Raw genomic sequence first — 13612 nt, 5'->3', positions numbered from 1 at the left:
ACTGTCCCAGACAGTTGTGTGATCTGAGTCTGCTGGGTATTAATCGCCCCAGTGAGATAATTCACCGCGGTAGTCAGGACTTCACCTTGGCTGCGCAGTGCGTCCATATTGTTTGGTCTGCTCTTCTGAAACGATTGGTGTCAGCAACACAGATTTTCTGATTATTGGTGATCTGCAGTATCACCAACAATACAGATGCTATACCTGATTATATGGTGATCTGCAGAATCACCAATAATACTAGTATAGCCGGACACAGGACAACCAATGTGAGATAGTGTTTGGTGCAACAGTAACAAGGAGGAGGAAGTTCCCCCGAGGAGTGGGTGACTCAGACAGTACTGCAGCCGATAATCACCTGAGGAGCAGGTGAGTCAGACTGTACTGCAGTCAATGTGCACCTGAGGAGCAGGCAGCACGGACTGCTAAGAAGGGAGAATAGCACCTGAGGAGCAGGCGATTAAGATAGTACTGCAGCCAGTGATCTCCTGAGGAGCAGGAGCCACCGGCTGGGTTACCAAGGATGGTCGCCTGAAGAGCGGGTGATTAAGACTAAACTGCTGCTAATGGACACATGAGGAGCAGGTGTAACAGACAAGGCTGCAAGGCGAGTATCACCTGTGGAGCAGGCGATTAAGACTATACTGCAGCTAATGGACACCTGAGGAGCAGGTATATAGGGACAATGCTGCAGCTAAACTTCACCTGAGGTGCAGGTGCAGGTAACTTTAAATCCCTCACCAGTGGCTAGGCCCACTGGTGAGGATAGCGAGGTCAGACAGGCAGAGTAGGCAACGTACGGACAGATACAGTACAGAAACGGAAGGCTGATTCAGTGTCAAGTACAGGCAGGGTTGGCAATGTGAATCAGATGGGCAGAGGCACAGAATCAACAAACAGGAGAATAGTCAGAGGAAGCAAAAGGTCATAACAAATAATGCAATTAGTACTTTAAGCTATCAACAGAATCTGGCTAAGTGTGGATCCCCAGCTCCAGCTGGTTCTAGCACACTTTGGGATCTGACTAAGGTCTGCGCGCTAACATGATAGCATTCGCAACAGCAGACGCGGAGCTACCGACAGACCTGTCCTATATATACCAAACGCGTTCCACAGCGCCGCCCCAGTCACTCAGCCAATCCGGAACATAGCTGGAGTCAGCTGACCGCGTGATCAGCTGACTCCCCTTCTAGATGCATAAATGTCCTGTCGCTCGGCTCGCGCGCGCATAGCCCTTAGTCTGTGAGCGATAGAAGAACCAGGAAAAGCCTCAGTATGTAACCGCTCGGCAGAGGCCGCTGGCAGATACGCGGAGATAGCCGCCATGCCGCTTGTCTCCGCGGCGGCACCTCCGCTATTTATTACACCTGGCATGTAGAATAGGCCCTGGGGAGCTGGGGGTGTGTAGTTTGAGAGGAGAACGCATCAGTAGAGTAGCACTCAGCCAAGGAGGAAGAGGACGACAGCGAAGAGGATGTAGCAGGAGGAGAGGAGGTGGCAGCAGGCCTGCCTGCAAACCATGGAGGTGCCACAACTAGGTCTGCTGCACAATCACATACTCCCTGCTTGCCAGCAGTCACCAGGTTTACCCAATTTGCCGTATAAGTAATATACCTGCCCTGACCTTGCTTTGCAGACCATGCATCCGTGGTCAGATGGACCCTTGACCTAACGCTTTGTGCCAGAGATGATACCACTTGCCTTTCAACATCACAGTACAGTTTGGGTATAGCCTTTTTTGAAAAATTATTGCGGTCTGGTATCTTCCACTGTGGTGTTCCAATCGCCACATATTTTTGGTAACAGCTGGCGGTCTAACAGTTCCGCCAAGCCAGCTGTCAGATGCCGGGCAAGGGGTTGACTGGCAGACATTGGTTTCTTTCATTCAAATATTTCCTTTATGGACACCTGGCTGCTGTGGGCAGAGGAGCAAGAACTGCCCAAGGTGAGAGGCGGAGTGGAGGAGGGTGGCATGGGCAGCAGAGGATACAGCGGCTGAAGATGCTGCACCTGGAGGAGGAAGAGGAGGCGGAGGGTGGCTTTGCTTTGTGTGCTGCTTTTCCTTATGTGCTCATCCCATTGAAGTTTGTGCTTGTTCATCAAGTGCCTTCGTAAGGCTGTTGTCCCTAGGTGGGTGTTGCTTTTCCCACGACTCAATTTTTGTTGACAGAGATTACAAATGGCATTGCTGTAATCTGAGGCAGACACACAAAAAAAATGCCACACTGTGAGCTCTGGGATGACGGCATGTTGGTGGTAGAGATGGCCCAAACGGTTCGCCTGCGAACAGTTCCAGGCAAACTTTTGGTGGTTTGCGTTCGCCAGCGAAGGCAAATTTTTGCGGAAGTTCGGTTCGCCCCCATAGTGCGCCATTAGGCTCAACTTTGACCCCTTACATCACAGTCAGCAGGCACATTGTAGCCAATCGGGCTACACTCTCTCCTGGAGCCACTCCCCCCCCCCTTATATAAGGCAGGCTCCGCCGGCCATTACACTCACTCGTGTGCCTGCAATAGTGAGAGAAGGGACAGCTGCTGGCAGACTCTCATAGGGAAAGATTAGTTAGGCTCTTGTAGGCTTGTTAGCTTGCTCCTGGCTGATTGCTATTGCTAAAATAGCACCCCTCAACAGCTCTTTTGAGAGCTAATGTTCTCCTGATGTGTTTTTTTTGTGTTGCCCACTGACACTGACATTATACAGCCCTATCTGTTGCAGCTGGACCTTGGTAATTGCTATTACTGTGCCAGCCAGGCCCTGCCTAACCATCTATACTGGGACACCTACCTATGCCTACCTAACTACTGGGGCACCTACTTACCTATACGGGGATACCTACCTATGCCTACCTACCTTCCTATACTAGGGCACCTACCTATGCCTACCTACCTATACTGGGTCTCCTACCTATGCCTACCTAACTACTGGGGCACCTACTTACCTATACGGGGATACCTACCTATGCCTATCTACCTACCTATACTAGGGCACCTACCTATGCCTACCTACCTATACTGGGACTCCTACCTATGCCTAGCTAACTACTGGGACACCTACCTATGCCTACCTACCTATACTGGGACTCCTACCTATGCCTAGCTAACTACTGGGGCACCTACCTATGCCTATCTACCTATACTGGGACACCTACCTATGCCTACCTACCTATACTGGGACTCCTACCTATGCCTACCTACCTATACTGGGACTCCTACCTATGCCTAGCTAACTACTGAGGCACCTACCTGTGCCTATCTACCTATACTGGGACACCTACCTATGCCTACCTACCTATACTGGGACTCCTACCTATGCCTAGCTAACTACTGGGGCACCTACCTATGCCTACCTACCTATACTGGGACTCCTACCTATGCCTAGCTAACTACTAGGGCAACTACCTATGCCTATCTACCTATACTGGGACACCTACCTATGCCTACCTACCTATACTGGGACTCCTACCTATGCCTACCTACCTATACTGGGACTCCTACCTATGCCTAGCTAACTACTGAGGCACCTACCTGTGCCTATCTACCTATACTGGGACACCTACCTATGCCTACCTACCTATACTGGGACTCCTACTTATGCCTAGCTAACTACTGTGACACCTACCTGTGCCTATCTACCTATACTGGGACACCTACCTATGCCTAGCTAACTACTGGGACTTCTACCTATGCCTACCTACCTATACTGTGACTCCTACCTATGCCTAGCTAACTACTGGGGCACCTACCTATGCCTACCTACCTATACTGGGACTCCTACCTATGCCTAGCTAACTACTGGGACACCTACCTATGGCTACCTACCTATACTGGGACTCCTACCTATGCCTACCTACCTATACTGTGACTCCTACCTATGCCTAGCTAACTACTGGGACACCTACCTATGCCTACCTACCTATACTGGGACTCCTACCTATGCCTAGCTAACTACTGGGACACCTACCTATGCCTACCTACCTATACTGGGACTCCTACCTATGCCTACCTACCTATACTGGGACTCCTACCTATGCCTAGCTAACTACTGGGACACAGGGGCGTTTCTAGGGTCCTTGGAGATCGGGGGCACCTGTGGGCACCAGGTGGGGAGGTATATGCGGCGCGCGCAGCAAAAAATGGGCGTGACCATGAGGTGAGTGGGCGTGGTCATGGGTGGGGCCAAATGTACATGAACTTAGCAGCGGTGTAAGCTACAGATAACGGGCCTGCCCATCGAAATATTGGATGGAGCCCCCTGTCCTTTATTTAGATAATTTACAATCAGTATAGGCATAGATCAAAGATGTATACGCACATACAATTTTGATTGGTCAATCACTGACCCCCAATTTTACCACCCCCGTGCAGTAAGTGGGCCAACAGACAATGAATTTTATGAACAGAGCTAAAATTGGCTAATCAAAATTGTATGTGTGTACCAGGCTTTACAGCTAATACTGCACATACTGAAAGTAGCAGGGATCAGCATACAATACAGCTGGTTTACAATCAGTAAAGGCACAGAGTAACACCTTACACTGTACACACTGGAGGTAAATCAGCACACAGTGCAGGCACTGGAGAACAGCGTATACTGTACATACTGTAGGCAGCAGAATTCAGCACACTGCAGCTAGCGTGCCAAAAGTATGAGGATCACGTTGTGCGGCGCGCTTAACGCGCCGCACTGAAAAATGGGTGGGCCATGGACCAGAATATAGGTGTGGTAACGGGTGGAGACAAATTTACATGAACCTAGCAATGGTGGGACATTAGATTATGACAGTGGTGGCGAACCTTTTGGAGGCCGAGTGCCCAAACTGCAACCCAAAAGTCACTTATCTATCGCAAAGTGGCAACAGCAATTTAAACGAAATACTGTACAAACGTTTTAACTCATACATGAACATTATGGAAAATCCAAGTTGAAAATAAACTATGAAGATAAACCATTTCATCCATCCTACTCCTGAAAAATGTATTCAATTTTTTAGAACCTCCCAGTTTTATTCTCTGTTTTAAAAAGCTAAAAAAGTAGGTTTAATGCTATTGTCTCATATGATAAGGATTCAGCTTTTCCCATAGTCTCGCAGTTAGCAATCATGTGACCCCCAACAAGACAAATTCAGCAATCATGAGGCCCCCGACAAGACAAATTCAGCAATCGTGTGGGCCCCGACATGACAAATTCAGCAATCGTGAGGCCCCCGACATGACCAATTCAGCAATCGTGAGGCCCCCGACATGACAAATTCAGCAATCGTGAGGCCCCCAACATGACAAATTCAGCAATCATGAGACCCCCAACAAATCATGACGCCCCCAACAAGACAAATTCAGCAATCATGAGGCCTCCAACAAATTATGAGGCCCCCAACAAGACAAATTCATCAATCATGAGGCCTCCAACAAATCATGAAGCCCCCAACAAGACAAATTCAGCAATCTTGAGGCCCCCAACAAATCATAAGGCTCCCAACAAGACAAATTCAGCAGTCATGAGGCACATAAATAGACAGCATTTCACATAAATAGGCAGAATGTCCCCTTAATATGGTAGCCCCCCAAGTTAGGTAGTGAGTGACAGGGACCCCCAGGTTAGCTAGTGAGTGACAGGCGCCTCCAGTTAGGTAGTGAGTGACAGGGACCCCGATAGTGAGTGACAGGGAGCCCCTTTAGGTAGTGAGTGACAGGGAGCCCCTTTAGGTAGTGAGTGAGTGACAGGGAGCGCCTTTAGGTAGTGTGTGAGTGACAGGGAGCCCCTTTAGGTAGTGAGTGAGTGACAGGGAGCCCCTTTAGGCAGTGAGTGACAGGGAGCCCCTTTAGGTAGTGAGTGAGTGACAGGAATCCCCTTTAGGTAGTGAGTGAGTGACAGGGAGCCCCTTTAGGTAGTGAGTGAGTGACAGGGAGCCCCTTTAGGTAGTGAGTGAGTGCCAGGGAGCCCCTTTAGGTAGTGAGTGAGTGCCAGGGAGCCCCTTTAGGTAGTGAGTGCCAGGGAGCCCCTTTAGGTAGTGAGTGAGTGCCAGGGAGCCCCTTTAGGTAGTGAGTGAGTGCCAGGGAGCCCCTTTAGGTAGTGAGTGAGTGCCAGGGAGCCCCTTTAGGTAGTGAGTGAGTGCCAGGGAGCCCCTTTAGGTAGTGAGTGAGTGCCAGGGAGCCCCTTTAGGTAGTGAGTGAGTGCCAGGGAGCCCCTTTAGGTAGTGAGTGAGTGCCAGGGAGCCCCTTTAGGTAGTGAGTGAGTGCCAGGGAGCCCCCGCCGCCGCCGCTCCCCCCTTACCTCGCAGCCAGCAGACCTCAGGATCAGCGGTGACCCGACCCAAACCAATAAATATACACTAAATGGGGTTTTTTTTATCAAAGACATGTAGAACAATACATTTGGACAAAAATGTATACAGAAATTTTACTTTATTTGAAAAATGTCAGCACAGAAAGTTAAAAAAAAAATCATTTTTTTGACAAAATTCCTGTCTTTTTTGATGAATATAATAAAAACTAAAAATCGCAGCAGCAATCAAATAGCAGCAAAAGAAAGCTGTATTAGTGACAAGAAAAGGAGGGAAAATTCATTTAGATAATAGGTTGTATGACCGAGCAATAAACCGTGAAATCTGCTGTGGTCTGAATGGAAAAAAAGGCTCTGGTCCTTAAGAGGCGAAGACTGCGGTCCTCAAGTGGTTAAAATCCATTTTCTCAAAAAAAAAAAAAATTTATTTTGGGAATTTTTATGTTGAAGTTGTAGCCGCTGATCACCTTGATAATCCATGGAATTTGGGGGATTGTAGCATGTATGAGGGCTTTGCTATTAACGTTAAAAGAAAATCCAGATCCGGTCGTGGATCTGGCCGTGATTGCATCATTCACGACCGAAAATCTGCGTCGTGCCGTGGACGCGTATCAAAGTCTGGAACCAATCACGCTGGAGGTGGATTTTTTTTCGGCAACGGCCGTGGTCGCCGAATTCGTGGATCGGGACATCCGAGCACCAATGTGTTAATATTTTACCATTGGAATTACCGCTGCCCAGAAGCAGAATATCAATGATTTTACTAATACTCTGCTAGCCAAATTTCAGGACAGGAAAGGTGAGATTACACATTTTATCACACAACTTCATACTATATATTAGAATATAACTTACTTGAACATTTTCCGACTTTTTTTTGGTTGCTGTTTCCAATCTTTTTTTCTAACTCAGCTGAAAATGCCTAATTATAAGAATATAAAATAAAATAACATAAAAATGTAAGTTAATTTTTAGGTATAAGAATATTGAGTTGGCTCATGATAGTCTTCTTCATATTGAGGTTATTTTTCTGTTACACTTATTAACCATTAAGCAAGAAATTCTCGCAGGGATCTCGTCCTACAAAGTGAATCAACCCACAAGTCAGCTAGCTAATTGTACAAGCTGTTAGTCTGTATTTCTCCTGTCTGGCTCTCTGAGAAATTGCTGATGTTGCTGAAACCCAAGAGAAGCTGAAGACATGTCTGACACTTCTGCTGCCTGGCGAATCAACTGTATACACTTCACCATAGCAACAGGGACGTGAACCCTACTGCTGCTCATGTCCCAGGTTTGAAACACATTGGGCTCTATTCATACAGCGGTAATGCAGAAAACAGCTGACTTACCCGAATCCCGAGCACTTAACAAAATGTTAATTCATATAAGTTGTTACCGCATGAAAAGCTGACATTCCCGAGCAGTGAGGTAAATTACCGCCTTGTGCGGTGATTATCTCAACACATGTCACTGAATGTCAAGTCATAAAGATTAGAGCAGGCGGTATTGGGATGGTGAGTACCAACAGATCTCCCAGGCAGCAGCAGCAGAGAGGAGGGAACAAAAAAGGTTTCCCTGAACCTTTTTTTCCCTGAACGGTTCAAGTAACAATTGGGCCCTAGGGCAAAATTAGCCTGGGGGCCCCCCAACAGACACCCCCCGACCAAAAAGCGTCATTAGAGGCCCTTTGTTGCAGCCAAATTTCCCTCCTGGGCCCAAGAGCTGGCTGCTGACCCTCCCCCAATCACCTCCCAACTTAACAGACTCTGCAACAGTTAAGATGGGGGAGGGACACCTTGGGGCCCCTACAGGCTCTGGGGCCCTGGAGAAATTGCCCATTTTTTCCTATGGTAGCTCCGGCCCTGTCCCTGAATACCCCAGACTGTGTTTTTTAACCGCTTGGGTACCTGTTTTCAGATAAATTTCACATCAGAAAGCCTGCATGTGTAACATTTCTTGAAAGCTGTGGCAATTAAATAGATTGTTTAGAAAGACTAATAGACAGATTCAGCGCAGATTCAGGCCAAACAGAGGCAGTTTTTTTAAAAAAATGCACATCTAAAGGGAAGTTGGGGCTGCCTCTTTTATAGTAATGCTGTCTCTGCAGGAGGAAATGTATCAACTCCGGCAGCTTCTCAGGTTACCGCCAGCCTAGTTCGGGAAATCCCCGACCTTTTATGGCAACTGTAAACTTTTTTATGAATTAGCACACAGAAGTCTAAAATACCGATGCAGTATTTTCCCTCCAACATTTTTTACCGCAAAGCCTTTTATGAATAGAGCCATACAACAGGAGGTGTTGCTTTGGTGTGGTGTTATCTACAGCTACAAAGAACCTTACGAGTGCGACCATCCAATGTTGTCTGGACCTGGAACACCGAGCGGAGACGGTTATTCCTGCTGCAGGCTGTACATGATGATTTCAGGGACTGCAACCCACCTTTGTGAGAAAAATTCACATTTGAATACTGAGTAACACCAGGGGCTCTATTCTCTAGCCAGTACTAGTGTGTGGTAAGGCTTTGCGCATGCAAACTAGGGTGCTAAGTAGTTTGAACGGGCAAAGCTGTTACTGTTCACGTGCTAATGCGCATAAAGTTTAGCGCACGTAAAGTATGCTTATCACGCTACTTAGCACGGGAAGTGGCTGATTTTGCACGCAAAGCGGTGCATGCAAAACTTTACGCACTCTAAACTTTGCACGTGCAAACTCTTGTGCGCGCATTAGCAAGCGAAGAGGCAGTTTGCACGTGATAAGCGGCTTTTCACAAGCGTGCTAACACTTAGCACCAGAGCTGGATTAAGGCTAAATGGGGTCCTAAGCAAAGTAACTGATTTGGGCCCCCCCATCATGTCATAATAGAATCAGAAGATGCAGCTGCACAGCAACATGCCGCACACACCGGGGCAGCCGAGCTACTGGTTGCTATGGGCAACAGCACGCTTTCCACTGTGGGTGCACAATGCAGGGAATAGCAGCGGCAAAATGCAGAGTGAGAGATAAATGGCTGGGACATTTGCACTCAGGGGCTGGGGCACCCCTGTGAAGAGGGCGCCAGATATCACAGCAGCAGCACTTTCCCCCTGCATCTCCAGCCTGGCAATAGCAGAAAGCTCTGGACACCGCCAAACCGGAAGCCGTTCCCCAGACAGAATTACATAACCACCCCCTACCACCGAACAACCGATTTCCTCCCAAACTAGACAGCCACCATGCAGCCTCCATCCCAGTGAATACGATAGTCCAGCAGAGAAGGCAGCCGCAGTGGGGGAGAATGACAGCACCAGATGACTCACATTCACCTATTGCGATCCAAGCAATAGAGGTCCCGTCATCCGGAGCCCATCTGTCTCCTCTAGAGTGCTGCCGCTCTGTTACTACTACTATTACTACTTCCTACTTCATGTCTGATCTGAGAATCAGGAAGTTCAGAGCGAGCGGCTGCACTGTAGAAGAGACAGATGGGTTTCAGATGACGGGATCTCTATCACTTGGATCATGGATAGGTGAGTGAGCGTTTGCCATCTGCTGCTATCATTCTTGCTGCAGCTGTGGTTCCCTGTGGGAAGGGAGGGAGGAGTGGGCAGCGGCAGAGCGCACAGTAGCAGGAGGGGGACCTAGGAGGAGAGCCTGGCTCTGAAGACAATCAGCAGCACCCGGCATCATTTGACAAGACAAGACAAGACAAATAACATTTATATTGCGCTTTTCTCCTGGCGGACTCAAAGCGCCAGAGCTGCAGCCACTAAGACGCACCCTATAGGCAGTAGCAGTGTTAGAGAGACTTGCCTAAGGTCTCCTACTGAATAGGTGCTGGCTTACTGAACAGGCAGAGCCGAGATTCGAACCCTGGTCTCCTGCGTCAGAGCCCTTAAAGGGACTCCGAGCAGTGCCTGTGGGTATGCCTTTAAGTATACCCACAACTAATTAATTACATCCTCACACCTACCAGCATGATGTTTGTAATTATATCCCCCTGGGTTCCTTATATTTCATTGCAATGTGCTGAATCGAGGCGCCGACTTTGGAGAAAAGTCGTCCCGTATAATACAATGTAACTATGGAAAGATGCATATCATTTTGAAGCTCTCTTTCTCCTCTTTCCAATGATAGATAAACTGCCACCCTACACCTTTTAGTTTTTGCTATTTTCGTAATCGAAATTGCCATGGCCGCGATTTCGATCGAGAAAATAGCGAAAACTAAAAGGCATAGGGCGGTGGTTTATATATCATTGGAAAGAGGAGAAAGACAGCTTTAAAATGATATGCATCTTTCCATAGTTACTGCACTGCTCAGAGTCCCTTTAACCATTATACCATCCAGCCACCGCTGACAGGATGGCGAGGGCTGGTTTATGTGCTGATGGGGCCCCTTTGACTCTGAATGGGGCCCCAAGCGACTGCTTTTGTTGCCTGGTCGGTAATCCGGCCCTGCTTAGCACGCTCTTGTGAATCAAGCCCCAAATATCCAATGATACTGCACCATTTGTCTCCTGGTCTCTTCTTGTCATACAGGTGACTGTGACCCCTCTCTTCGGAAGGACAACCAAAGTGACCCTCACTACCATATGACTACCATATGTAAAGGTGCATAAACAACTTTGACAGATGGTGCCCATCGGGGATCAGGACCAGATCTCCTTGGGAGATGGGCTGGGCTGGGCTGGGCCACACACATGCCTGTCAGCTGTGTAGAAGAGGCCAAACTGTGTTTCTGAGGGAAGATGGGCAGCGCATGTGTGATTTCATGCGGTGGGTGAGCAGCACAAACAATGGGATCAGCGAGAGGATTGGGGTCGCTAGCTGTGAGCAGACCAGTCTAGCGGATCGCTCGTGGGTCGGGTTTGCCGGCTGCCGTACACATGCCTGATTATAGGCTGAGCTGGTCGTTATTATATGCCTCGGCTGACTTAAGTGCGAGCGTGTGTACGAAGCTTAAGCCATTTATCTCATCTGTTGCTCTACCATTGGCATCTCCAACGTACATGACCTAACATTTATCTACATTAAAGGACACCCGAGCCGAAAATAAACTAATGAAATAAATGATTGTATCTATCTCCCTTATCCTAAAAATGACTTTTTAAGATATTCCACAGTTTTATTTTATGTTTCAATCTACATTTTAAGTTTTAACCGTTTTATTGTTTTTGCTCAATGACACCTTCATTGAAGTATGCCAGAGCTAAAATCTATGAACTACTGACCCTTTTTATCTCTTTCCTGCTCTCAGAAGCCATTTTCTGCTAGGAAAGTGTTTTAGAGTTGGAATTTCTTATCAGTGAGTGTCACACTGTAGTCACTTCCTGTCTGAGTCAGGACTGAGTCAGCCACTTACATACCTGATATTTAACTCTTTCAAGCAGAGAAAGAAAAAGAGGAACACAGCCTAGTTATTTGTGTGCTAGGCACTGTACATACACATGTCTATCTCATCATGTCACATGTCACCTCGGGTATCCTTTAAATTTCACCTGCTATCTGTTTGCCCATATGGCCATGCTATGTAGATGCTGTTGTAGTAGTGTGCCACTATCCTGCTTAGTGTTATTATAGATATTAATCAGTATGCATTTCTCTATTGACAGTGAATATATAAAATATTATTGGCTGTTGATGGCTTCACCCACTTTTTTTTTTCACAGATACCAAATGTTGCTTATTTCTTCAGCTTGACCCTTCGGATTAAAGTTTTGCTATTTTAGGCTTTAAAGTCATACAAGTGGCAGCTGTTTGAACAGTGGAAAAAGTGAAAAAACACTGGAAAATTGAGGCAGGCCATCCAAGGACGATGGGTGGCGGGATCACCTAAAAAAACAAACTACTTACAGCTCTGTGGGCACGTTGCTTCATAGTTGCACTCTTATTGCTGGGAACACACGATACGTTTTTTTCCCCGCGATTCTTCCGTTCGATCGATTTACCATTTGATTCTCTACTCGATTCTCTTGTCTTCCTCTCGTTTTTCTTATCTTTTTTTTCCATTCACTTCTATGAGGAATCAAGCGGTAACCCGATTGAGCGGAATTTCGGACATGATGGAATTTATCAATCGAACGCATCTATTGAGCAGGAAAACAACACGTGTGTTCCCAGCATTAAACTTTAGGGGAAGCATTCAGGGAAAAAACTATTAAAAAATTAACAATTAGGGACTATTTAAAAATATAAACAAATAAAATGATTACTGAATAATGTAAAGTGTTAGGGATAGGTCTGAGGCTAGAGATATGTAATGTTAGGCATTTGTCCGGGGTTAGAGGCAGTCTCTATTTATATAAATATTACCTTTATGGTTTCTTTATCCTCTGGGAGCAGCATAAAGTTTACTTCTTTCAGCTTTTGTGGCTTATGTTTGCTGCTAAAGTCGAGAACTGCTTTAAGCATTAAAGAAGCGACCACATTTGGGGGAAATCCGAGGACTCTGGTTCCCATGGCCGGAAACGTTATGGATCTCTTGTTTCTCCTTTCCGTCTCCCATAGACAAGTTTCTACAATCTCTCTTAAAATCTATATAAAAGAAGAAGAAGAAAAGAATAACAAAATGCACTTCAAAATGTTGATGAATACCTGAATCAATTTAAAATAAAAATAAAAATATGTTTTTTAAACCAGTAAAATTACATTTGGCTGCAGTATACTGGAGGGACAGGGGAACAGAGGTAACACAAATGGGAACACTGGAAGTACAGGGAAACAGAGGTGACACAGAGGGGGACACTGGAGGTACAGGGAAACAGAGGTGACACAAATGGGAACACTGGAGGTACAGGGAAACAGAGGTGACACAGAGGGGGACACTGGAGGTACAGGGAAACAGAGGTGACACAGAGGGGGACACTGGAGGTACAGGGAAACAGAAGTGATACAGAGGGGGACACTGAAGGGACAGGGGAAGAGAGGTGACACAGAGGGGGACACTGGAGGGACAGGGGAACAGAGGTGACACAGAGAGGGGACATTGGAGGCATAGGGCAACAGAGGTTACACAAAAGGAAACACTGGAGGTACAGGGAAACAGAGGTGACACAGAGGGGGACACTGGAGGGACAGGGGAACAGGTGTGATACAGAGGGGGACACTGGAGGTACAGGGAAACAGAGGTGACACAGAGGGGGACACTGGAGGGACAGGGGAACAGAAGTGATACAGAGGGGGACACTGGAGGGACAGGGGAAGAGAGGTGACACAGAGGGGGACACTGGAGGGACAGGGAAACAGAGGTGACACAGAGGGGGACATTGGAGGCATAGGGCAACAGAGGTTACACAAAAGGGAACACTGGAGGTACAGGGAAACAGAGGTGACACAGAGGGGGACACTGGAGGGA

General features: G+C 47.2%; 1 protein-coding gene across 3 annotated transcripts in view; it reads right to left on the bottom strand.

Moving 5' to 3' along the window:
* The window catches only part of LOC137545351 (protein mono-ADP-ribosyltransferase PARP14-like), a 245744-nt gene that overhangs the window by 157629 nt on the left and 74503 nt on the right, over positions 1-13612 (bottom strand). For all 3 annotated transcript variants that reach the window (XM_068266480.1, XM_068266481.1, XM_068266482.1), the window contains 2 exons: positions 12571-12792; positions 7135-7201 (listed from right to left, as the gene is read on the bottom strand). In XM_068266480.1, the coding sequence (XP_068122581.1) occupies positions 7135-7201; positions 12571-12792 (289 nt within the window). The remainder of the gene's footprint in view (positions 1-7134; positions 7202-12570; positions 12793-13612) is intronic.

This window comes from Hyperolius riggenbachi, chromosome 2, assembly GCF_040937935.1.
Source record: "Hyperolius riggenbachi isolate aHypRig1 chromosome 2, aHypRig1.pri, whole genome shotgun sequence".
NCBI classification, from domain to species: domain Eukaryota; kingdom Metazoa; phylum Chordata; class Amphibia; order Anura; family Hyperoliidae; genus Hyperolius; species Hyperolius riggenbachi.
Note: the sequence above shows the minus strand (reverse complement) of the source record. Positions and strands in the feature narration are given on the sequence as shown.